This window comes from Epinephelus fuscoguttatus, linkage group LG15 (assembly GCF_011397635.1).
Source record: "Epinephelus fuscoguttatus linkage group LG15, E.fuscoguttatus.final_Chr_v1".
NCBI lineage: Eukaryota > Metazoa > Chordata > Actinopteri > Perciformes > Serranidae > Epinephelus > Epinephelus fuscoguttatus.
In genome coordinates, this window is record NC_064766.1 from 38,513,758 (window position 1) to 38,540,772 (window position 27,015).

The window sequence follows — 27,015 nt, forward strand, 5'->3', positions numbered from 1 at the left end:
TGACTGATTTATTGTGACTTTGTTTCTTATTTAAGACAGTGATCAAATCCTGCAAAGCTGCTGTACGTTAGGGTACGTTCCAAATGCAGCATGCGAGGCCAACACCTTTGCCTGTTCAGTAATGTATCTGTTCATAAGATCAGAGGTGCTTTAGTGGCTGGATACAGTAGGATAGACATGAGTTATTAATTTGTTGAGACTTGTACTCAGGACTTTAGTGTTCCATCAGTTCAGAGGAATGTTTGCTCTGCCTCATGCTCATCTCTGCCCTCTAACTCTGCCACAGTGGCTGCGCATCTGAGTCATCACAAATGATACGAAGCCTTCTCTTTGTAGCAGTGTAGTGTTTCATTGTCCTGCCTTACCCTTAGGGCACTGATTTTGTTTGTATTCCAGGCGACTACACTGACGCTACAGCTTGAAGTGTGTAAATTCTTTGTTTCATTATTCATGATCATCATGCCCCTCCTCTAATGGAAGTACCCTGGGTAATTATCTAACCCCCTTTCCTCTTTTCCTTCTCAGTCGGATCTGAAATGTGTCCAGGATGCAAAAGGAGGCTCTTTTTACAGAGACCACTGTCCGGTTTTAGGTAAGTAAGCCCGTAATCTGTGTCCACCGTCATTATTGCACCAATTCTCTCACCTGTCGTTCTGGTGCAGTGAATTCAAGGGCATTAGGGGAGTTTTACTTGTAGTTAATGGGGTTTGGCCACTAGATGGCAGCACTGCACAATCACTTGGCTGCAAAGCCAAGAACAGGCCCAGGTCATGCAGTTACAGTATTCCAAGAATTTCAGGAACGAATCGTTGCTCTGGATTCAACTCTGCAGCAGAAATCCCTCATTTGGTTTGATAGTGTCATTATTCATAGATTGCAGCACTTGTGTTTTGTAGGACTATTTTTACAGCTTTATCAGAATTAAAGTCAGATTGTTTTTGATGAGCAAAACTAGCGCCATTTTTCAAAACATTTTTAGTAATGCAAATATTATTATGACTGTATTTAACCTTACCTTCATCTCCCAGGTGAGCAGAACGGGAACAGAAATCCTGGCGGTCTCCAGATTGGAGACCTCGTCAACATCGACTTAGACCTAGAGATTGTTCAGTCCCTCCAACATGGCCATGGCGGGTGGACTGACGGCATGTTCGAGACGCTTACTACCACCGGCACAGTATGTGGCATCGATGAAGATCACGATATTGTCGTCCAGTACCCCAGTGGGAACAGGTGAGCCTCTAATGGACTGGCTCGGATCTTTTTATTGGCTGCCAATAAGTGGAACTAATGAAATCTCTGCGTCTCATTACCGTCGTTTCCCATGATTTGAATTTTATATAACCCCTTTCACCTCAGCTCAGTCAAAAGCCACTGAACACTTATATACATCTTCACTACGAGATGAAATGATGGCTTGTAACACTTGAGAGAAGAGACTCTTTAAAAATTTGTGGTCAATTAGTAGTTAAATACTGTGTAATTTAAAAAGTGGGTCTTCTTTGCATCTCAAAGGGGAAACAGAATAACTTTTTCCCATCCTGGTGTTTTCAAGTGGAATTCATGTTAGTGCCGCTGTCGCATAGACAACTGGATTGCTTTTCGTTTTCCTCAAAGCCGAACAAGTACCACACTTTCCCCAGTTACTTCGGCTGTTACGCCGTCCACCATTTCCATTACTGGGTATAGTAACTCGAAAGAACTTGATGCTCTTTGGTATCTAGAAATGGCTACCGGTGGCTAATGGTAAAATAAAAGCACTATTCTCTTCCTGTTTTTTTTTTGGTTGACGCACTTCTTTTGCGCCATAAATTGAGCCTTCATTTTCCTGTGAGATTGTACCTAGTGGCAGACAAAATTGCATAGTGAAAGCGAGGCTAACAGAGAACCAATTTGATTGCCTATGTTGTCTTTATTCTATAGCAATCAACACTGACATCATAATGACAGGTTAAAGCAAAACAACGTGTCTGTTTCCAGTGACCCAGCCCTAATTTCCACCTTAAGTGCTAATTTTCAGTCTGCTTCTAGTATCACAATAGTAACATAAAAATGTAATCTCTCTCTGATCATTTAAATGTGTTTGGTTTACTTAATTGTAGCTTTCAAATCCCCAAATATTCCATGTGTATATTCTTGGTCCGATGTCATGTTTTATGAATTTTGGGTGAATTAGAGTTGCTTGAATGCATTAATTTCTGTATCCTCAGATGGACATTCAACCCAGCAGTGCTGACAAAGGCCAATGTAGTACGCAGTGGTGAAGTAGCAGCCGGTGCAGAGGGAGGCAGTTCCCAGTTCCTAGTGGGAGACCTGGTCCAGATTTGCTACGACATCGACCGCATCAAGCTGCTACAAAGAGGCCACGGAGAGTGGGCTGAGGCGATGCTACCTGTAAGAGTCTCGAAAGATGTTCACACTCATAAACTGCGCATGAATGATTTCCAGAAATATGTAGAATAATTTTAGAAATGCATCTGTATAGATTTATTTCATTTATCTGGGTAGCACAATGTCAAATTAAACTACCCACCGGACTGTAGCTGTAGAGTTGTGCGGAGACAAACAGTCTTCACATCTAAACCAAGCTCCAGTGGATCATTTCATATAAACCTGACCAAGAAAAACCGGTGGTATTTTTGGTTCTAGAAAATGTGAGAAAATCTTTGTAGTTGATATTGGCACCAGGCATGTGTGTATGTGTGTTTTCTTTATCTGAATTTGACTTGGACCTCATCATAAGTACACAATTTGTATGCAAGAGCCTTCTATAAATTAGACTCAATTCATCTAGCTGTGTGCAATTTTCTGCTGTTCCCCTCACACTCAGCTGTGCCAGTCCCTCATCCTCTTGAAAGAAATGTTGCAGGATTACTAACATGCAGAGACACGATTCCTCCCCTCAAATCACCCTGTGGCTGTGTTGCTGCCAATTTTTTCGTATTTATCTTTGTTTGGTCTGGACACGACTTTATTCTTCCCTTATTATGAAGTTTGTTCATTGGTGCCCAGCACGCCTTAGGTTATGTAACGCCAGTCTACTCCAATATGGCCACTTGTCCCTGCCAAACTGGCCCCCCTCAGCAGCTAATGAGCCTTAAAACCCTGAGATGGGTTGTAGCTTTGATCACTAACCACGGCTGTTTGTCGCTCGCTGCCGCTTCTACTGCAGCAGTCCCCGTTATTGATGGCATCCTCCAGGACAGCCCCAGACCCGGCTCGACAGACTCAAAGTGCCTCTTTCTCATATAGCCAAGATGGAGATGATATGATTCAAAATTGGAAAGCATTTTGCTCTGTCCTCTCTGTATTGCCTGTATAGATGAAGAATAGTCTAGCCAGTAGAAGGGTCTCCTCTTATTCTCATCTTTTTTCTCGTACGCGTAAATGTCCTTGAATAACAAGAACACGGCTTAAATCTGTAATATTTAGTTTTTTCTGTCTGTTTTTATTTTGCAGCAGGCCCTGTTTCTGCTGTGAGCAGGACAATTGCTGTGTTGAGCTGGTGTTTTCTCCTCTTTATCCTTTCCTCCCTCCTCTCTCATTTTTTGCTCTTTCTAACAATCTCTCTCCATCTTTCTCCTGCCACTTACAGGCTCTGTTACACAGAGTGTAGCCCAAAGACACCAGCCCTCCATACTCTAATGAATTTGTCGCAACATTTACCAACAGACCCTTGGCAAGGTGGGCCGTGTGCAGCAGATCTACTCTGACAGTGACCTGAAGGTCGAGGTTTGTGGAACTTCTTGGACGTACAATCCTGCCGCTGTCACCAAGATTGCGCCCTCTGGCTCGGCTGTCAGCAACGCCTCCGGAGGTGTGTATGAACAAGCACTACTGACATAGAGAGAGTGTCATCTTAGCTTTTTGTCCTCACTTCTCCCTGTTCTCTGACACCTACATGCAGTCACTTACTGATGTTATCTTCTTGTTTGGCCAGAGCGTCTGTCTCAGTTGCTGAAGAAACTATTTGAGACTCAGGAGTCTGGAGACATCAACGAGGAGCTGGTAAAGGCAGCAGCCAATGGAGACCTGGCCAAGGTAGAAGACATTCTCAAGAGACCTGATGTGGACGTAAGTGCTGAACATACAACATTTTGATATGAGCTGCTAGTTCCTAGATGGGTTTTTGATGAGCATCAATTCATTTTGCCATTCTATCTTTACGAAAGATCTGAGTGCATTGATAATTGGAGCTGAAATATCCCTGGCTGTGCTTGGCTCTGCTCTCAGTATATTGAGGAAGCTGAGAGTCTCCTAGGAAAGGGCTTTGAGATCCTCCCACTCCTGCACCTCTCTCAATCTGAAAAGCATTAAGGCTGGGCCCAGAGGAGAGACCAAGGAGCATTGGTGTGCACTGCAGCACAGACCAGATTCACTCTTAAAATCAAGCCGAGATCTACAAACCCAGTGTGGCTGCAGATTGCGTTCTGACACAGGCTAAAGGCCAAGGAAAACACCTGTTTGCCACAAGACAGCAGACTGCGCCCTGTTTAGGTTATGAGAGCTGGTTACGTCAAGTCTGCAATACTGTCCTCACTCAGAGAGCAAGAGAGAGTGAATGAGTGTGTGTGTCAGCGGTGAAGGCTGGCCAGATGCCCTACTGCCTTTCAGTGGAATTATTTGCTTAAAGCTGAGCACACTGAGCTTGGCCAAGTGATCCGCCTGCCAGGACAAGAGACGTCTCGAGACTCCCAAAGGAGTCCACATTAATATTTATGCTCTGAGTTTTTGCAGTGCTGCAGTTGGTGATGAAACATGCACACACAGCCGTACATGCACACGCACACATACAAACGCTTAAACACACCCTCACCAATCTCTGAGCCCCTCAGGTGAAGAGCTAATTCAGTAGATGAACATTTAAACATGAAACATGAAACTGACATGCACCCGTATTGTCACTCTTGATGTGTTGACAGGTGAACGGGCAGTGTGCTGGACACACCGCTATGCAGGCAGCCAGTCAGAATGGTCACGTAGATGTCCTAAAGCTGCTGCTTAAACATAACGTGGACCTGGAAGCTGAGGTTTGTATAATTAAATACTGCTACATTTCTCCTCTCTCACCTATACTCTTACTTAACACAAAGGCATCTTAGCCTATGTAAGTGCATTTCACTATGTAGGAAAAGAAAATGCACTCACAGACATAACACTGAGTCATTATGCGGGTGTGTCATTATATTCAGGACAAAGATGGAGACCGGGCAGTGCACCACGCAGCCTTTGGTGATGAGGGCTCTGTCATTGAGGTGCTGCAGAGGGGCGGTGCTGACTTGAATGCCAGGAACAAGCGAAGGCAGACTCCATTACACATAGCTGTCAACAAAGGCCACCTGCAGGTGGTCAAAACCCTGCTGGACTTTGGCTGCCACCCCAGCCTCCAGGTATCTATCACTACGATTTATTTACGTATTGAGAAATGCTTTGTGACACACTTGAGAGTAGAGAGGTCGTCTCAGGCAGGGTTTGAATCCCAGATTAGTACGAGAGTAGTGACTAACACAAGGTTTCCCTTTTAGGATTCAGAGGGGGACACACCCCTGCACGATGCCATCAGCAAGAAGAGAGATGACATGCTGTCAGTGCTGCTGGAAGCCGGCGCTGATGTCACTATCACCAACAATAACGGCTTCAATGCCTTGCATCATGCTGCCCTGCGAGGAAACCCCAGGTATGAGACACTGTCCTGTTCTCCTGTTAGATGTCACACCTGCTTGGTGTCTACAAGGGACCAGGGCATGTTGAAGTGGAATCTGTGAAACAGTGTCCGTAAGATCTCAATAAATGTCATTCAGTAGATGAGATACAGACATGCTGAATCCCCATACTGTCAACACAGCGAATTCATAGATAATGACAAAGGTGAGAAAGAATTATTATTCATTTGGCGCATTCTGATTCCTTCCTGAATGATTCAGCATTTATGCACAAAACTCCGTCATTGTAAAAGAGAGGGCTCACACAGTGCAGTAAAAACTGTGGAAATCATATCTTCAGAAATCAGATTAGTGGCACCTAGAGATTGTACCAGACTAGACTAGCCATGTTTGGATTAGTTAGACTTGAGTATTAAATAATAACTCAGCTGATGCAGAATTTGGTTCTGAATATCCATTTCAGTTCAATTTAAACTGCTTTAACTCAGGGGAAAGAACATTTCAGAGCGTTGCTATGATCAAGCCACGTCAAACCTTTGAAAATATTAATCAAAACTAAAACCACTAGACTTCATGCTTTGCTTCGTAGCAGCCAGAGGACAGAGGCCGGTGGCAGAATCACTAATCTGTTACTACTAATCCGTTACTTAATCATCCGCCATTGGAATGAAAGATGTGTGCTCATCACAAGTGGTGTAACAGTACACAGAAGTCACGGTTCGGTTCATACCTCGGTTTAGGGGTCACAGTTTGGTGCAAGTTAGGTACAGGAGAAAAAAACGATGGCCAAGGATATGTTTCTTTTCATTTATTATGAACAGACAGTAGTGCAAGTGTTAAAGACAGACAGAATCCTCCTGCTGGTTTTACCCACTGACAACTTTGGTTTCTATGATAACTATTTTCATGATAAAAATAAGGAACATTAATATTTTTTAATTACACTGTACAAACACTGAATGCTTTTTCAAAAGGGAACAACAGGTCACAATAGGCTATACAACTGAAAAGCATCGGTCACATTGTGAAATGTAAAAAAAACAAAATAGATAGAATATTAGAAATTAAAGCTTCGTTCCACCATGACTGAATTTAAACACTTAAAGCGCCCAAACATTTATCACCCTGGCACTTCTAGGTGATGATGTCAAATGTGCGTTAGTATGTTGGATGTATTTACATTCACATACCCTACAACGGTGGAGCAACGTCAACACATTTCCCTCGTCTTATACACAACTCTTTCTCCAGTGTTGTAGATGAACAGAAACCTGCAGCTCTGGTTTTTGATTTCTGCTTGCCATAGTGTAACTGATTCACATGCTAATTCGCTTGTGCTACTGTCAGCATATGTTGCTAACAGCGTATGGCTAAAAGTTTCTGGGCAGCACTTGCACCTATGAATTTTGGTTTTGCATTGTGTGCATCAGTATACACACTGTGCATTCTTTGTGCGGCTGCGTGCACTGGACTGTTACCACCAGACCTTGACGCAAACCTTTACAGCTCCACTCATCACCCACAGGCCTAAACCAGGAGATGGATTATGTTCCGTCACAAACATGAACAAATATAAACTTTGATTAACTGGCAGAGCTTCCTGTCCTGGCATCAGGAGTCTATAAAAGCACGGCACTTCAGAATCTTTATTTATCTCACAAATTGGTGTATGTGATGTAAATATCAATTTCCAGTCATGATTTATTTTATCGTGTAGTTGAATGTGTTCCAAGGAAAATATGCAAAACGTATAAATCAAAGTCACAGATTAATCATCTTTTTGCAGTGTCTCCCAAACATGTTATGTAATACACTACTGCAGTCTTTTGGGATGTTTCCCCTTAAAATTCTCCAAAAGTTGAAAGCGGTTCTAAATCTAGAATAAATCAGCCACTCTGTGTGGATATTTAGAAATTCTTCCACAGATTCCACTTCAATTTAAAATTAGTTTAAAACCATGAAACCTAAATGAAGTTTAATTCCAGCAGATCACTGATCACATTTTATCCTGCTATAAAATTTACTTTGGGATTTTTCAATTTAGTTTGACATTGATTGAAGTTTGAAGCGGGCCTATAGGCTTCATCCATCTCCCCAGCAGATGGTATGGTCTCAAATTGACATTAGACTACCTTTGAGGCCTTGAAAGCATCTGTCTTACGTTGACTTTTTTTTATTAGTGTAGTTAATAGCCCTTGAAGTTCATTTGTTGTTTCTTTTTAGTGTTACGCTGGTCCGTCACCGTGTGTTGTGAGCAGAGGCTGGCCTAAAGCGGCTGGCCTGTGCAGCAGCAGCAGCAGTTCGCCTTGTCCTTGGCCATAGCTATTTCTGGCTGTAGGAGGTTACTGCTCCACTCTTGGCTTCTTTATTCCTGTCTCTCAACCATGAGCGTATTAAAGATGGCTCAGTGAGACGGCTGTCTGTATCAAGTTGATCATCCGGGGTCTCTTAAATTGATGGACATTGACGGTACAGGGTCAGTGTTATAGTCTGAAGCGATTTCTAGAGAAGTTAACAGCTGCCTCCCGTGCCGAGCGCTTTCGGTGTGTACTTGTATGGTTGCGCATAAGCGTGGTTATCCCAGGCTAAATGTCATTCCCCTTCACTGGCATTCATTCATTTGGCATGAGGACAAATGGAATTGAGGTCAGAGGACTGTGGAACACCTGCCACCTGCCACAAGCCTGGCCAGACCCAGCCCTCCACCTCTGGCACACTGCAGAATAGATTGTTTAAAGCCAGGGCCTGTTTCCTGTGTTGTACAGTCACCAACTGATTTGTAGATTGACTTCGACATAAAGAATAATTACATAAAAACAGAAATTATTGCTTATCAAGGCTAAAATTAGTTGTTTCAATTGTATGGGCAAATAGTTAAATAAAATTCAGATTGTGGGTAAAGGATTTATTTTCTTTAAATATAATAACAATTATTAAGTTATTATTCAATGATTATTAAGGATTTTTCAAGAACATAGCACTTAAATTGCATCGCTTTATAAAAATATCAAATTATGTGGAAATAAAAATGAACAAATAATAACGTCTGTATATATGAACAGAAACAAATGTGCAGATAGACATAAAGAGTTTAAAATAATTAAAGGAAGTCTACAATTATGTGTTTTCCTCTTTTTATTTATTGATTTTTCATTTAAAAAGATACAGAACTAGCTCGCCCGATCTCCTTCAGCAGGTCATTCCAGAGTTGATGATCCCTGAAAGTCTATAATTAAATGTAACTATATAGATAAGGGTCTATCTGATAAATCCACGTTTTAAATCTTTTCAAATTATACCCAATAAGTGACAGAAAAATATAAAAATCAAACACACACAACACACAAAATTGGCCATATGGTCAGCAGCAGACTTTGTAGTCGGTGAGGGAAGAAATCTTACGAGGCTACTGTGTTGTCTTTTATTGCACAGCTTTTAAATTTTCATGAATAATGGTAAACTTATTTAGGCAAGGTCACTGACTGGCACAGCGTAAACAAAATTGTTTGCATTATAAATATTAAAATGCGATGGGTGTGCGAAGCGTACATGTAAACCAGTGTCAGAATGTAAAGAGCAGAAAGGTGGTCCGCTGCAGGACTCATTGATTTAGCGGTGAAAAGTGCTGGAGTACAGTATTTTCTATATCAGGGCTCTTGTTGTGTTGTGTGTGCGTTGCTTGCTTCAGTCCACGCTCTGTCCCCTTGCCTTCAGAGAAACGAAGATATATGTCGCCTTCTCCAGTCTGCCCATTTACTTTTATTTCACGCTCGAGCTCCTGCAATATCGGGGAGACAGTCCACAAGTCCTAAAGCCCTCGAAAATCTCTCCCTAGGTTGAAATGAAAGTACCTTGTCTGGTGTGTTTTTAGTGGAGAGGCAGTTGTTTCGATTGAGTGCTTAGAGGAATTCCTACCATAGAATCATATTTCAAAAAAGTGCCTTGGACGACTGTCATGAAGAAGTGCTTGGAGTTGGAAGTTGATCGGAAGCCCCTCGGATGAAGGATGTGATATGTAGCCCCTCTAGTTAATGATTGATGTTATTATTGTTTCCTGATAGTAGGTCCGCTCTCCCTCCTCATGTTTAGATTGAGCACCAGCACAGAATGTCCTGGCGTACGTCGCTTAAACAAGTCTAATCTATAATTCCTCATCAGCACAATTACAATACCACTCATGTTAAATAAGAAAAAAAACCTCAGCTTCTGTTAGGCTTTTCCTTGTAAGTGATGTAAGTTATCAACATCAAATGCTAGCTTTTGGGCATCAAGTAGAGAGTGCGTCAGAGTCCCCGGTGTGTGTGTGTAAGTGTGTTATGTGTCTGGATGTTTTAAGAGCGCGCGTGGGTCTTCCAGCGGTGGAAAGAAGATTGAGGAAGACACATAGGAAGAACCCTGTGGGTGACAGATGAATCTTTCAACTTGGAGTCCCAAATACAGAGACAAATCAACTCTACCAACAGGGGTGCGGCAGGAACCGGGGAGTTTTACTATATTTCACCTCGTTCATTACTCACACGCACACCACTACACAGTGTAAAGGCGTTTCCTCATAAATTAGACCTAGTTGTTAAGTTTTACAGTTGCCACTAAATCGAAAGTGCTGTTAACCAGTAGTAACGTGTCCAGGAAAGGGTTTTTCTCGGACATCCACGTTGTGTTTTCTCCCTGCGTGTGTTTACCGCAGCCCGAGCCTGCAAGGGGAGCCTGGCTCGTCTCTGTGTCTTTCCCTCGGGCTGCTCGAAGCCAGTAGCTGCTACAATACTGTAAACAATACGATTAATAGCCCATGACTCATAAACGGGCTCCAAACAAGCCCTGCAGCGGCGGTCTGTACCCTTTTACGTGTCACCTCCTTGTAATATTTGCCCTCCTCTCTCTCTCATATAGTGCTCAGCTTTCTTTTAATACGGCAACATACAGGCAAACCCCATATGGTAATCAAGGGCTTTGCAATCATTCACACTGAGCTGCAAAATACTGTATTCCCAATATAATGTCAGTACTAATAGGCAGCACCATAATGGTGGTATTGTAACAGAGATTACAATTAGATAGAAAATAGTGTTGTGGGCCCACAGAGACAAATCTGCGAAATGGGTCAAATGTTTGCATGTCTAGGGGCTTGCTGCTGCTGTTCTTCATGGCTGCCAATGATTGAATTAGGTGTTTCACCCTCTCTCTTGCTCATTTCAGACTAGGCTAATCAAGTCAGACTACCGTAATTGAGTAAGCTAGTGCCTCTTACATTACCCAAATAGATTTCATGGTTATTGGTCCAATGGAAAACACTTTAAATTCAAAAGAAATGCAGAATGCAGTGCTATTTACAATTAATTTAATAAATGATTTGAATACCCACAGCTCAAATCAGTTTGAGTAATGAGAAAAAAATTGATAAATTACAGCTTTTAGATCCATTTCGGAACAGATAATTCAGGATTGTTTTTTTTTCTATTTTCTGAGCTTTACAAAAGGTCAGTTTGACATAGCGTTAAGCACCAAATTAGGAAGGCAAAGGAAATAAAGAGACTAGGAAAGGAAGGTGGTCAGGAGACACAGCATGAAGGGAGTTTGGTTCGATCTGCCTGTTCTGCAGTAACAGAAAGTGAATGTGTGAGACTGTAACTGTTTGCGAGCAGTCTGTGATTTGTGCGTTCAGCTCCTGTCCTCTCTAGAGCATCTGGCTCTCATCTACCCCAGCTTGTCCAACATCACTGCAGGAGGCTACAGGGGAAAGAAGCCAAAAAGAGTTTGTGTGTGTGTTTGTGTGTGTTGTACAGCCTCTAAACAGCTATATATTGCCCCCTTTTAATTTCTTGCCCTCTCATTCTTTAGATCTTTTAACAGTGCTGTTGTGCCCGTGCTGAGCTCCTGTATTTTTTTTTCTTTTGCTTAATCCCACCCACAGTGTAATTGACTATTAGCGTCCAGTTTAGAAGGTGTCTTTGCGAGACAGCCGTACATTTTCACACAGACATGTGAGTGCTGTGTTTCTGAAATAGCGCGCGCTGCACGTCCGCCCTCCTGCTATTTTTGAAACAGCCATTGATAGTGTGTTCAGAATATCAATCCCGTTGGAGGCAGAGAGGTAACACTCAGTCAGGAAAGTGGACCATACCAAAGTTTTGAAGCTGGGATCGGTTTCTTTATTGGTCAAAAATGAGACAGGTGTAGCATTGAACATGACAGTTACTGAACTCTTCAGATGTTGTCGGTAGAGGAAAGCCACAAGCCAGTCATCGTTAAGAGGTGGTCCGCCGCCATGACAGTGATTGTGTTGAAGGCATCACAGCAAAAGGAGCTCCTGTAGTCATCAAAGCATAGCTACAGCTGGTTGAAGGGGACCAAATCCATTCAAGAGGTGATTTGGTTCCATTTTACCAGCTTTAGCAAAGCATTGTGGAGTCACCGTTTCAGAGACAGACATGTAAACTGCTGTGAAGTGAAGTGAAGTGTCTCAGAGGCCCTGCTGCAGTCAGGTTTTATCCAGAAAGAGCCAGAGAAACATTAAGCAGAGAAAGGCCATGTTGCATTTAAACACCTTATTAACACCTGAGATGTGGCTCATCACACCATGTCCACTAGTTGAAATGGACAATGCTGTCTCCTCCTCTCCCCTGCTTTTTCTCGTGCCTGTTCACCTTCACCCACTCCGTGTGACACACATTACATTTAGCACACTGCACCCCATTTACCACCACACCAATAACACATAGGTACAGTTGATCAACCTTACCTAACTTTCTCCTTTGCTGCCTCCCAGGCAGTCTATTTATCCTGCTCGCTATCTTTTTAAGTTTTATGCTTGCCCCCTCCCAGAGAGTGAGAAAAATTGTTCCCTGAGAAAAGGATAATAATAATCTGTGGCAGTGCACTTGAGTCAAATGTCCTGGAGTCATGAAGCAATTACAGGCTCTGACAGATGGGACCTGCTGCAAGCACGCTGCCGCTGCGGTCACCGAGACGGCCAACAGACAAATGCAGAGGCATAACCACATACACAAGCTCTCTCGCTCATGCTCCTACAGCAGCACTCTGGGGTGTCAAGTCACAACATTAATTTAAACCAGTCATTTAAGTCCTAGAGACTGATTTGTAGTGTAGAGGGTACTGTTTGAACAGTGACTGAGGGCAGATTATTTTATGTCTCTTTCGGGGCTCTACAGAAGTACAGTATTGTAACATTTTCAGCAAAAATTGATCCTTGTGCTTTTACCAAAAATGATCACAGTAGCACACATGAAGAACTTTGATTGTATTTGTATGTATGTGTGCCTAAAGCTGATGGTAGTTGTAATCAATCATAAGCTCAGTTAACCACTATTTTACCACATTTTAGCCAAGTGTAGTGTAGCTGTCTTTCTTTACTTTGTTCTGTGATAATTTCCACTCAATCTTTGCATGAAGATACAGTTAAGTGACATTTATGTGGCCTTTTTTCAGCTATCATTGTCATTAATCGTAATAAATGTTCCTTTGACACCATTTTGTAAGGGGAATATGAAACATAGGTCAGCTGTTCTAATTATTGACTTTTCTGCCAAGGCACAAATGAGCTTCTCAGAGTGGCCAACGACAGCTGAGTGATACACGGCACTGCTTGTAGACAGGATGGAGGTCAATATAGGGCCAGCTTGATATGGCACACCAGAGGCAGGTCTATTTGTAACATACACATGCACATTCATGCTTGCTCACTTACACACACTCAGTCACTCAGAGTCAGGTGGCCAGGCTGCTCACCTCGTCTGAGGGCCATAACAGGGCAAAAAGCAGGGGGGGCGACAGGCACTGAGCATTTGATAATGTCAGCATCTGCTGTGTTTGTCACTCAGACAGCAGGTCGTTTCTATTGAGGGCCTGGGAGAAACATGCAGTGCAAGCCATGCACTCCTACACGCCTCTGATGTCTTGACAGAAAAGAGAGCTAGACAGAATATCATGCAGATGGCTCTGAGTGGTGGCAAAAACTGAAAACTGGAGCCTAGAAATGCAGCTTCCATTGTGATTCTCTCCTCCAAAAACATTAAAAAAAAAGATTTTTGTATTTTGGATCTGTACTAAGGTGTAGCTTTCTGTTCAGGAAATTTAAGTCTCACTTTTGTTTTATTTTCGATACATCAAGTCCAATGTTATCAGAGTGAAACAAGGAGAAATATTTATAGCATACAAACTATTATTTGTGTATGACTTGAGTATGTTTCAAGCAATGTCGATAAACTCGGGTAAAAAGAATGGAGATTGTCAGTGCTGGTATCAGACAGTCGCGTCACCTCATCTTAAATATTTCTTTCATTGAAGGGGAATAGAGTTAGTCAGCCCCACACTAAGCATATTAATCAGTTCAGAATGAAGTGTCTTGTATTTCATTACAATAGAGCTGTCGTACTACAGTGGCATACGTACACTTTGTCATTGCTCCACTGCGGGAGAAATTTTGTAGGCACTGATACATCCCAGGCTGACGCATCTAACAGCATTGTAATTAAGGGGAATAAAATCTAATTTTATTAAGAAGCAATTTAATAATGCAGGTAGTGTATCTGTTTAGTTGTGCGGTTTCATCCTAGGATGGCTGTTAGCAGTGTAGGTTTGGAAGTTTATAATTTGTTCATCAGAAATCAAATAGTTATGATAATGCAGAGATGGTTTACTGGCTTGTGATAATAGTCTAATTTGCTCCACGTTTATTTTAATTATTTTTTTAATGTGTCTTTTTTAAGTGAGAGCCAAAATGCAAGGGGAAAAAATACAGTATATGCAGTGTGTCTATATTAAAGGGGTTTAAAGAGACGTAAACCTGAGCTAAAACTGGTACAGGGATTGTCTATGATCCAAGCACAGGCCAGAGAGGGGGTCAGAATAGGTGAAAGTGCTAGATATGAATAGCTAGCCATGCAAACTACTCCCCACCTCCCCCCTCGCTTCATCTCTCTCTGTGCCTCTGTCCATATTCTGTTGCCTTTATTTGTTTGAAGCAGTCAACAATTGGAATCAGCTGACAGGCCAGAGTTGACTCTGATCCTGCATTGTCACTTTTTGATGGTCTAATCTGACTGCCATGCAGCCCAGCAAAGCATTTGGCAAGCATAGCAAACGTGAACAATGAGAGCAGGAATCAGGGGAAGGGAGGGGAGCACGGGGCAGCCGGGTTGATGTGGGGTGGGGGTGCGGATAAGGGCAGCGGCATAAAGGGAGGGCAGTCATAGTTAAACACACAAGATTGTTAACACGGAAGCCATATGATACAGCAGTAGGATAGAGGCAGCTTGTGGCAGCAGCAGCAGCAGCAGCAACCTCAGTCCCTCTTCATTTTGCCTCCTCAGCAACTATTTCCTGCTCTTTCAGTTGCATGTTAAAAAAAAAAGCCAGCAACAATGACAGAGTTTTGGTCCAATTCACCTTGCTTTCCTTCCCCCCCTTGAGCCATGTGGGAGCACTGGAAAAGATTATGGTATTAATGGTCAGGAGCAGCTCCAGCATACCACTCACTGCTCGCTGAAGTTGGTTCTAAGTTGCAGCTGGCTGAATTTCAAGGGCTGTAATGCAGTAAAATCACCCAATAATGAAAGGAGGCCCTGTTCATATGGCGATGTCACAAGGTGACCGTTTGCCCATAGTTGGTGTAGGTGGCTAAAGTGGTGCGCTGAACTCGCTCTGCTGACAGATCAAAACATGATTGCTATCATTTTATGCTAACTTACGTAATTGTCCAATGAATTGTTGGCATATCTTGGATGAGAGGTTTTTATTGGCCAAGTCAGCCAGTTTTAGAAAGCAGTAAGTTCCCTACAGCGAATATTGCTGCAGTGAGACTGCCCAGAGACAGTATAGCTAATGTATGAGCCTTACCACTCACATTCATACTCTCTCTTCCCCCCCCCTCTCTCTCTCTCTCCCCCTTTCTCTCTCTTTCTCTGTAGTTTGCCTGCTATTTTCTCTCACACCATGATCACAGTCATATTAACAATCTGCAAAGCACACACATATCCTCAGACACTGCTGTCCAACATCATTTTCCCTGAACGAGGACTTGCACCTCACCAAGAATACATACTTCTTTACATTCCATAGCTATCATATGTTCATATGGGTACATAAAGAAGTATGTACACTAGGGAGGTAATCTTAGGTATTAAATATTCTCACCTTTCGCCAAGGTCAGGAAGTTATGAGCAGAACATTTTTCCACACCGTTCCCTCTCCCAAGTATGGTAGTCTGCACCGTAAGGTGACTTTGAGTGTAAATTCAGTTCAACACTCAAGGCTTTCCTTTGGTTGCCATGTAAGGCTGAACAGTCAGTCCCCCCGCCCCTGAACATAACAGAAGTTTTGCAGTCCATACCATAGTCGACTGTCCCGGTGACCCCCGCTGTCCTCCAGACAACTGGGAGAAACCAGGAGGATCAGGGGGAGGAAAACAGCTTCCTTTTTTTTTTACTGCAGTTAGACGGTGGTCTTGTTCTCTTTCCAGGAAAAAATGTTGAGGAGGTAGATAAAGGGGCTGGGGAAAAAAAGGCAGCAAGGGTGGGATGAGTTTTCTCCTTGATAGAAAGTCCATGGAGTAAGGCGCCTCTGTGTGCACCTTGTCTTGTATGATGATCATCTGCTGTGGACCGTGTGTCCTGGGAGCAGGGGTGCACCTATAAGCTGATTGGCCCCGCTGACATACTAAACATTTTCACTTCTCTCCTCCCACTTCTCTTTCAGTCTGCCTCCCTCACCGCCATCTCATTCTCCTATTTCACCCCCCCTTCTATATCCTTAGTCCTTTCCTACCTCTCACTTTAACCAGTATGTAGCCCTCGCTTGCCTGTCCCCCGTCCCTCTTGTGTCAGCAACGTCCCCAGTGGCTAGCCAGAGCGCTTGCTGATGTTTGAAAACGAGGGTGATCCAAGTGGAACAGGAAGCTATTGTGAGCAGGATTTGGGCTTTAGGCGCAGAGGCAGGCCATAGGTCACATGAAGGCGCTAATGCCCACTCAGCACTTGTGGATTGGTCCTGGCTATACCCCCACCCACCCCCACCATCACCACTACCCCACTCTCTCTCTCTGTACCTTGTTCCCTTTCTTCCCACACGTAGATCCCTGTTTTTAGGGTCATCTTTTCTCACTTCCTTTTTCCTGTGATCAAACCTCACCTGTCTGTGTTTACAGAGAAACCTGCTGTTCTGTTGCAGAGGGGGTGGAACAGATCAATAACCATTTGCATGGTGGCGAGAATTGTTCAGCAAGTCTCTAATGAATCTTTGCCCCAGACCAACACATTCCACAAGTCGACACTGCCTCCAACTACGCTTAGCTAGCCAGCAGGCTGGGTGCTGAGGCAATGGGTGTAAAACGAAATATGGATTAGGGAAGTCTAGCCTAGGTTTGAGTTTGTATACTTGGGCGCAGAGAAGTGAATAAATGGGAAAATTGGTGCAATGTTTTTGCAGTGGAAGGGTTTGGAATAGCAATGAGGGGAGGTTGAACTGTAGGTGACAGTTGGTGGATGAGCCTGGTCCTAAAGGTGTGACGTCCTGTTTAGGAAATGTCACAGCCACCCGAGAGGGTGAACAAATAGGAGAGAGAGGGGGTGAAATTCCTTCCTACACAGAGCGGGATGGAGGTTTGGAACGTGAACCAGCGAATTAGCCTGGTGGTTGTTGTGTCTGTTCTGGTTTGGGCGATAGCACTGCAGTACTGTGTGCCCTGCATGCCCTGCCTAGCCTATAGCAATCCGTTTGAGAGAGAGAGAGAGAGAGAGAGAGAAGAAACTGGGTTACTACCCTAAGTGCTGTGGGTTCAGCCGGTGACACACATCTACTCAGCCAACCATTGCTGCCCAATATCCCCTCCCGCCCATCCTCACCTTCCCCCCCCCCACATCTGTGTTAATACACTTCTCACAGCTGTGTGCCGTCAATCCGCTTTTCCCCCCGTTCAGCACTCCCGACCTGCCCGCTGTTCATTATTCTGATGCTTCGTCATCCCTCTGGTCGCCACATTCCATCCTTCCGCCCCAATCAGCCAACCTTGGACTTAAAAGTGTGACGTGTCCTCAAACTTACCTCCCATCAATTAAGAGTGGCAGTGACCTCCCCCGCCCCTCAGTTAAAGTGAAAAGTGGTCTGGTAAGACCACCAAAAACAGAACCAAAAAGATAACATTTAAAAAAAAAAAAAAAAAGACAAAACATTAAAAGTCCCAGTAATTATAGTATCCTTAGTCATGGTGACAAAAACATCTTGGAAGGTGTCGGACGCAGAGGGCAAATTGTGCATAAGGGAATGTCTCTCCACACCGGTGCAGGTCTGAGTTAACGAGTCCGTCATTAGATAGCGGCAGGGCTGCAACCATGAAGCCTAATGAGCCAAAGAGCTCTGCTGCTGCAGCATGTCCGGCCAGTGCCAGGAACACAAGAGAGAGAGGGAGAGAGAGAGAGTGCAAGACAAGAGAGGGAGGGAGGGAGAAAGAACAAGATGAGAGAGATAGAGTGGAGAGTGCAAAAAACAGGGCTAAAATCCATGTGGACCATAGCAACTCCCCAGCCTCCCTTTTCCCTGCTCCATCTCCTCCTGCATCCTCTTCCTCTTCATACTTTTTTCTTTTTATAAAGCCTTTATTTCTTCCCATCTTTTGAGACAAGAGAAAGAAGAGAGGAGGAAAAAAAAGCCCAAAGGTGGTCTCTGGTTAAGTTCTGTCCCAGTGCTGCTTCTGCTGCAGAACAGTGCATTCCACTCCCCCTTTCGACTACGCGACTCACAGGCAAACCATGCGGTTAATAACTGATCGCATCCGAACAAGAGAGAGGGAAGAGACAGGACAGGAGACGTCAAGGCCTGTCAGGGGTAAACTCCGTCCGAAAGCGAAGGAAGAGCATATATTACCTGTCAGATCAGTTTCTTATCTGAGCTGCTCCTCCTCTCTTCCCCTCCTCTCCTCCTCTTCCCGTAGTGAAGAGAGCCATAATGACCTAGAGAGCGCTCCAGCTGCTGCAGCCATCGTGTGTGCCGGGTGCACGCCTGACTCGCTGAATCAGCTTCTATGATTGGGGGGAGGAGGGGTGGTGGCGGGCGGGTTGAGTGCCAGAGTCAGGGAGGGGAGGAGGGGGAAAGGAGAGAAAGCGGGCATACACACACACACACACACACACACACACACACACACATGCACACACATTCCCATACAAACACAAGTCATACCTTTAGAAGAGGAAGACGTAGAGCTGACATGAAGAGCTGCCATTTGAAAAAAAAAGGGGAGGCAGAGAGAGAAGAGGGGGAGAAGGAGGGGTGAAAAAAAAATCTGCAGCACTCTCCTCTCCATCATGTGCATTCTGAGGGAGAGAGCTGGGAGGATGCCCTGGTCGGTGGAGGAGGCAGAAAGTGTACCAACCGTCCTCCCACCCTGCCTTTTTTCTTATTCCATCGACACACACATAGCCCCAGAGCTTTATTCTGCTCCTAAAATGCGCTTTTATTATTCAGTGGAACTTTATACAGCAGCTTAGAAGAGGGAGTTTACTGAATGTTTGAGAGCAGAATTGTGATGGAGGTATTTAAAAAAAGAGGTGGCTGTGCCTCTGCAGTAGAAGACAGCTGTACTTTTAATAGTCCCTCGCGATCCATGCAAATTTGATTACCATTGTCAGGGACTAGAGACGGAGGATATTGCAATATCTTTTTGGTATTTTTGGAGTTTGCATTTTTTTGTTTTGCGCTTGTGGATTTTCAATATGCAGCTCATGCATTCTTGATAGTGCATCTCCAGGGTCACCTTTTTACCAGGAAAAGATCAAGTAGAGATGCTGCTGCAGTGTGGAGGGCAGAGAGCACAGGAAGAACACAGTGGCAGCAAATTAGGGACACGAGGTCAGCCAGCCAACGGCTTCCTACCCCACAGTGCGGAGGGCTAAGCTGAACGGTTAGCACTTTGTGGGAAGCCAAGCATTTGAAGCATGCCTCGGCCCCTGTTGCCGGGCTGCTCCTGTGTCTTGTCTCACCACCTCCCTGACCATATTTAGTCAAGCAGTGCAAAAAATAGTTCCCGCTCCGCTCCACTCCACTCTGCTCCTCTCCTTGCCTCACCCCCCTCTCTCTCCCTCTCTTCCATATCCCCCCCTCAGCAACTGTTGGCCACAGGCTCCGGGAAGCCTCCCCTACGGCTCCCTGCCTATCGATTCCACCGGCCTGGAAGGAGAGAGGAGCGTTAGGCCAGCTAGCCCTTGCTACCATTTGCTGCGCTATTTTTAGTAGCTCCAAATAAAGTGGTCTCTCGTGCTTCCACTTGTATATTCTTGATTCTTTCTCCCCCTCCCCTGCTTTACATCCTTCACCACCAACTCCACTGCCTCCTCTGATACCACCCCCTCACTCTCTCTGTCCTTTGACCCAGCCCAAGTCTCTATCATTCTTCTTTTTAAATAGAGCTGGAACACGCTGCTTATGGTAGAGCTTCCGTCTGCTCACCTCTATACTTAGAATAACTGCATATCCCAGAAATGGGGGAGAGGGAAAGGGTGAACGTGTTGCGCAAAGAAGCATGGAGGGTGTTAGACAGCAGGAAATATTATTGTGTTTTCCCATTTATTTATTTATTTATTTTTACTGCTGTTGGCAGTGCAGGGAGACAACTGGCAGCCTCACCTCTGAGGCACTGAAAAGTTTGGGCTGCTTTCTCTCCTTTTTGAGCTCTCATTAATTTTCAAGTGTCTTTTTCAAGCTTTCCCGAGGCGCGGCCACTGAAGAATCTGTTTAATTAGTTGGTCTCATCACGGGGCACATCTATACTGTACGGAAGCAATGTCCTCTGTGCCCTCCTATCTTTTTCCACTCTTTCGTCTTCTCTCCTCTTAAACCTAAATGACAGCGCGCAGGTCTTACTTCCCCCACCTGCATTTTAACTGCAGAACGCCCCAGGAGGTGTAAGCCAATGCTTTCTCACACCAGCGCGCTGTTTAAGGCAATCATATGGAAACCAGACTGTGGCATTTGAGTTGTAATGAATGAGATTGCGAAAACTCACAAACACCCTCAATACAGCGTGAACATTTGTCAAAGTGTATTTTCATGAGCCAGAAAAATGTCACGCAATTCTCTGTCCCTTGATTTGATAAGCCTTTTAACAAGCTCCCAGACATTCTGCCCCCACTTTCAGTTATATCTCAGGCCTCTTTCATGGTGGAGATAATTCTGCATAGATTTAAGTGTGCAATTTAATTAATGTATTGTCACTGCAATTTATAGCTTTTCGATTACATTATCTTTACGGCTGTTACAAGAATTGACCATTTGCGAGGCAAAATGGATTCCAAGCTAATGTGTCTGCTCAAAACCTGACCTTACATGGCCAATCAAAATGCACAATTGCAGCTAGATAAATGGCAACTGGGACTGTCCACCTGTTATTGCCCTGCAGTCTCTACATTTACACACCACTTTTGAATGGTACAGCCAGCTATGATTTCCTCATAATGGAACTTTACGCGTACTACTTGTAAATTTGTCATGTGCATTTGCACTTGTAAATTTTACATGTGCATTTGAACTTGATGGTGTACATTAATCCCCGACTCAGCAGGTTAGGGTTTATAACCACCCCAACCGAGGATGCCCTTGTGTGTTTTTGTGTATCCCCTCAGTGGGTCTCCACCCTGCCTGTTTCAGCCACCCAACCCACCAGTTTAATCTCAATTACATCCCGACATCCCATCTGCCCCTGAAACTCAGCAGCATGGCTTACACCTTCCCTCCATGATGAATAGCGCAGGGCTGAATGTTTAGCTGAGCAGTTAATCGATCAATAAGAAAAGGGTCGACTAATGGATGTGCTTTCTTTCACTGGATGAAGGGGTGAGACGTGTTGTTCTCCCCTGCAAGTACTGCTTAAGGCATATCTCCATTTAAATTAAAAATAATAATAAAACAGATTGGTGTCAGATAAGCAATTTGCATGTTTTAATGATGCTTTATATTGTTCAGAAGATGCATTGTGGGTGGAAAAATGTGTTGAAAGAGAGTAATTATACGCATATATTGTCTTTGTAAAACTTTTGTGTGGCCTGGAGCAAGTGTGCAGGCATTACTTTTCTTTATTTATGGTCGAAAAAAAATGAGATATTAATTATAGCTGTTACACGTTTCTTGTAGACGTTTTAATATTTGAAGCTGTTTGTTGCCTTTTGTTATATTTATCGATCTTTGATTGCGTTTCTAAATCACCCTTGGTGTTCTGAGATCACCAAACTTTTGATCAGTGTTTGACAAATAATTTCGGGTTAAACACATCTATCTGGAAGGCCCGCTGCTGGATAGTCAGCCAGCAAAGCCTGTGTTTGGTGCAAGTCAAACACTGCACACTGGCAGAAACACACAGTGCCCACCGTGAAGAGTGGCGGTGGCAGCGTCATGCTGTGAGGATGATTCTCTGCAGCAGGCTTCTTTCTGATCAAGAATTTGTGGCAGGGCTTTAAAGTGGCTTGTTTTTTCGCGGATCTTGTGCAACATAACAGAGCTTGGGCAGTGTTCACACGTCGAGTCAAGGCTGTAATTGCTGCCAGAGGTGCCTCGACTAAATATTGACTCGCAGGGATGAATGCGATCAATTATTTTGTTTTTTTTATTTCTACTTAATTAAGATAATTTTTTTTTATCAAATTCAGAAAGCCTGATTGCTTCCACTGTGATTCAGAGTTAAACTATAAAATGTTTTTTGGGTTCTTTCAAATGATGGTCCCCTCTCAGATTGAAAAGTTTTGTTCTGGTAAACTTCAGGTGGTGATGAGGCTGTTTGAGGTTTTTTTTTTTTTTTAGCTTCAAGGCTGCTGTTGAAGTCTCGGCCGGTCTTTCAGCTTGTCTTAATTCCTCCTTTCTGTGTGCCTGCCCACCAGTCAACATCATAGAGGGATTAGAGCTATTTCTAATGAGTCCAGTTTGTGCTTTTTGAGTAAATCTCCATGCTCCTCTTCCATCAGCCCGGCTCTTCCTCGTGCTGACTTTATATATCTCGTCAGTTCCTCTCCTCTCCCTCCCCCACAACCCCCCTCTCCTCTGTCCACCCCCATCCTGCCCCTCCCTCCTCATCCCTTTACACAGTGCATCATTTGAAGAGGTGAGGCTGTTGAGCGCTTGGAGGAATAAAAGTGATTTATGAATGGGCCAACCTACCTGGGTGCTGGAGGGGGAAGCCAGTGGCAGTCAGGCTCTCTGATCCAGCAGCCCATTGTTCCCTCCAGCCTCACTGCAGGGGAAGCTCCTCTGCCTCTCCTGCCTCTGATCTTTCGCCGTGCCTTACTGGCGCTGCATGTAACCGTTAAGTGACTCACAAACTGCACAAATACTTATGAACTGCAGGGGTGCATATGTGTGCAAGACCATTACCTCAGATGCGCGCACACACACTCACTCACACACCCACAGTACACTGCTTATGATCCATGTTTATTTGGCAGTTGGCCACTTGAGTAGATGTGTGCACAGTCCTGCGGAGTTTATATTGTTATTCTGAGCCTGAAGTAGCCTTTATGATTGTGCATACGATTGTAGAAGTTATTACAGGTGAGGCCAGCTCGATGCACCAGCAGCCCTAATCTTTGAAATAAAGAGAGTTGACAGGAAAAGTGTTGCTGCTGAGTTTCTCCTTGTCATCGTATGCTCATATGCAGTTACACACACATTAGCGCAATATGAGGGCAGAATATTAGGGTTCTACAGGGTAAAATGGAGGTGGGATGTCACTCAGGCATAGTGATTCAGCTATTAGTATGTGTGTGTTTATCTGCCATGTGTATGATCTTGCCATTTTTCCAGAGTAATATGTGATAATTCCTGATGGCAGGATGGTGGAGGTGATAACGCTGGTCAGGGGAAAGGGTATACTCAGGTGCCCGGCTGTAATTCATTAAAAGATAACTGATGGCAGAGATAAGTCAAAGTAACCTTTGGAATCCAGATGAACTGCACCTAAAGAGTTCTTGTAGCCCTCGATGGTTGGTAATATCTGTATGTTGGGCAATTGTCATAACATATTCTGCGTAGTCAAGAGAGACTGCTGATTTATGATTTGCAATAACATATGTCTCCTTAGTATTATCTGTTCTTCAGTTGTTCAATTAGACTCTGTATTATATTGCTGCGACTCATTCTAGTTAAATTACCAACGGAAGAGTGTACCCATTAAAGATGTAGTGCAGTTACTTGTCCATTCATAGAGCCTGGGTACCAGTTTACCGCAGCATGCACTGTGACTTAATTGAAAAGTCGCCCAATCCTAGATGCCCTCCCAGTGTCCACCTCTGTATGAGCTGGGACCAGTCCAACAGATCAGCCAGAGGACAAGCTGATACAAGCCCCAATCCCCCTGTGACCAATCAGAACGCCTACACTTCCTCCTAGGGCTGGGCCAGCAGTGGCTCTGAGCCAATAGATAAGCTCAGCCATGCTGTAATGCTCTGTCTGTCCTGTGGCATGCTGAAACATTGAGTCCTGGCTGCTATGTTGCTATAGCACATGTTGGGAGAGGGAGGGGTGGGGGTAGCAGAGGGAGGGAAGGATGGATGGATAGAGGGGAAAGAGAGGAAACAAGGGATCAAGGGATGGACGGAGGGAGGGATAGGGAGGGGTACATCTCTTAGTGAAGGGACTCAAGGACATAAAGAGCTTTTGGGAAAGTGACTATAGCATGCAAAGAGAAAAGCTTGCATTGTGAAGGCACTATAAGCACTGATGGTGTGGTTTTTGCCCACTTGCCAAACCTAGAAAGAGCAGGATTTATTTGTGGCACTTTAAGTGCCTCGGCAATGCGGGTAATAAATATGACAGAGCAAGGTGATATACTTCCACAGCACAGCTGTCAGGCATCTTCAATATTTCCTCCCCCCATTTAAAAACAAATGTAGTTTATCTATTTACTTGATGTAGTGGAATAAGTAATAGAATTTATTTTTTGCATTTGATGGTACTTTAACATCAGCGATGGCACTTTGGTGTGTGTTTTTTATGAAACACTGAGAAATGTGCTGCATATTTCTTAGCTGAGTGAACGCATGTAAAACATCAGTATAAAGCTCGCACTGTTGTAAATATGGTTTCGCACAACACAAAACTCAGGAAAACATGTCACTGAGTACATTTTTACTAGCTGTTCACATAGTGTGATTTAATAGTGTTATTTATTTTTATTTATTCCAGTTTTGTACATCATAAAGTGTGGCTTTATGTCAATATTATATTGATAATGTACACACTCATTATATAAGTGTTGGTATCACCCTGGATTTTAATTGAGGATATCTAGATCATGCTTTTATGATTCCATCCTAAGTCGTTTTGTTTTTGATAATCAAAAAAGAGTTTAAGATTAAATTTTTTTGTAATACAAATTAAAAATATATATATTTTTGATCAAGCTAATAAAGGGTCAGACATGGCTCAGGCTTTATCTATCAAGTTGCTGAAATCAAGTGACAAAATACTTCTAAGCAATGTCTGGCCATACACAAGATTCTCCTAAACCAATTTGAATTTTCAATTTCAAAATCCATCAACCTGTTTTACCGATATCAGATGTGTAGGGAGCCAAATCTCTCTTGTGTGAACACCTTTGAAATGGTGTTCACCTGTGTGACGGTCAAAACAGTATCCCATGTCCAGACGTAGGCAATTTTTGTCAGTGGATGGAGTATTAGTAACCCTAATGTACTCTGAGGGACACATTCAGGCCGATGCTCACAGCTAAACCAAGCTTAGCTGTTGAATAATGCAGACCATGTTACCTTGGTAACCCCGTACGGACACTGAAGTCAGTGGCTCCCATGTAAATGCAGTATGACAGGTCAGAGAGGATAAGGATTTGTGTTTGTTTGTGTCGTTTGGTGTGCATGTGCGTGTGTGGATCCTTGTGTCCGAACATGCAAAGAATACTGAAGGAAATTGACAACGGCACAGCACTTCCTTTGTTAAGAAAATAAAAAAAAGCATTACATTATCGGGATTAGGCTGAATAGCTTACATGCAAAAATTGTTGAAGAAAACCTTCATTGCGCTATCTGTGGAATCACAAATCTGTGTGGAATACATGGAAGTTTCTGTGGAGCCTTATCTCTGTAATGTATAGTGCATTCATACAAGCTCCATTCCCCTGCCATTTAACAAGTTGGCTGTTAGACATTTTCTGTGCTGCTCTGGGGCATATGGCCTGTTGTCTCAGTGCTTAGGGGAGGCAGTAGCTGATACAAGGCCCTTTGATCCCTATTATTTCACTCTGCAAACAATAGATTTTAATTACCAAACCGCTCTTTCAGCCACAGCTTCTTTCTCTGCATGTCTGCCTAGAAGTGTAACTGCTGAAAAAGTCAGATTCATCAGCTGCAATATGGCAGCTTGTTTGTGTCACTTTGGATCTGTTCTGCCAATTACTGCGGAAGAGAATTTGATGGTGCGATCCTCGTTTTTCTGTTGCATTTAAGGGCCAATACTGTTACTGCTGGGTAGCTGTGTGTTAAGGGACCCTCGCAGGTTACAACACAGAAATGAGCCTTTCAGGGAGAAGGTGAGTGTAATGTGTTTGGGGGGTGCAGATAGGTGGGAGGCAGGCCAGGGAGTGAGGGGTGATTTAAAGTGGTAGATTTGCAGTGAGACTGTAGATCATGGGAGCCTCTCAGACCGTCTGCCCATACGGTGACAGTGTGGCATGCTGCTGAGTGGCTGTCGATCGAAGGACCTTCAGCGCGGCTGAATTCTCCACCGCTCTGCAAAACCCAGTCAATCCCTCTGTTCTATTTACTGCTTTGTACCTCAGTGTGGAAGCACTTGCAGTTAATTTCACCAGGCAGGAGTCAGTCTGATTTTGTTTCATGGAAACTGAAAGGAACTTTATAATCACAAAATGGCCATTATCTCTGTCGCAATTAAAGAGTCATTGTCAGTGAGAAATGAAACATTGGCTTCGCAGATAAGAAGTCATTTGGATGTCGTTGGGTGGGTGAGCGTAGGCCTTAACACCTGAAAATGATTCAGATGACATGGCTCAACGCTAAGACCGCTAGTGACGTAGCAAGTTTGAAAAACACGTACACATTAAAGACTAAATTCAGGGTTTTCTGTCGCTCACCCCGAGGCCAAGGGTGCACCTAACAAAGTGGAGATGGGGGCAAGAGAGTTTTGCTGAAGTCCACTTGTGTAAAAAATGAGCAACCATTGACAACAACCTTCAAAAAATGTCCAAAGATAAATTTGGCTTTGGTTGGAATCTAGCCAGCATAAACTGAGCTGCTCAAAGTGTCAATCAATAACGTCTCTGCACTTTAGACTGTAGAAAAACACAGATGGAGCATGTGTTGCTTTACCCTTAGCTTTTGGAAAGCCT

At 43.8% G+C, this 27,015-nt stretch overlaps 1 protein-coding gene across 4 annotated transcripts in view; it reads left to right on the plus strand.

Moving 5' to 3' along the window:
• The window catches only part of mib1 (MIB E3 ubiquitin protein ligase 1), a 62,049-nt gene that overhangs the window by 12,808 nt on the left and 22,226 nt on the right, over positions 1-27,015 (plus strand). For all 4 annotated transcript variants that reach the window (XM_049598477.1, XM_049598478.1, XM_049598479.1 and 1 more), the window contains exons 5-12: positions 526-592; positions 1,029-1,233; positions 2,211-2,394; positions 3,673-3,817; positions 3,941-4,074; positions 4,923-5,030; positions 5,193-5,390; positions 5,526-5,677. In XM_049598477.1, coding sequence (XP_049454434.1) covers positions 526-592; positions 1,029-1,233; positions 2,211-2,394; positions 3,673-3,817; positions 3,941-4,074; positions 4,923-5,030; positions 5,193-5,390; positions 5,526-5,677 — 1,193 coding nt within the window. The remainder of the gene's footprint in view (positions 1-525; positions 593-1,028; positions 1,234-2,210; positions 2,395-3,672; positions 3,818-3,940; positions 4,075-4,922; positions 5,031-5,192; positions 5,391-5,525; positions 5,678-27,015) is intronic.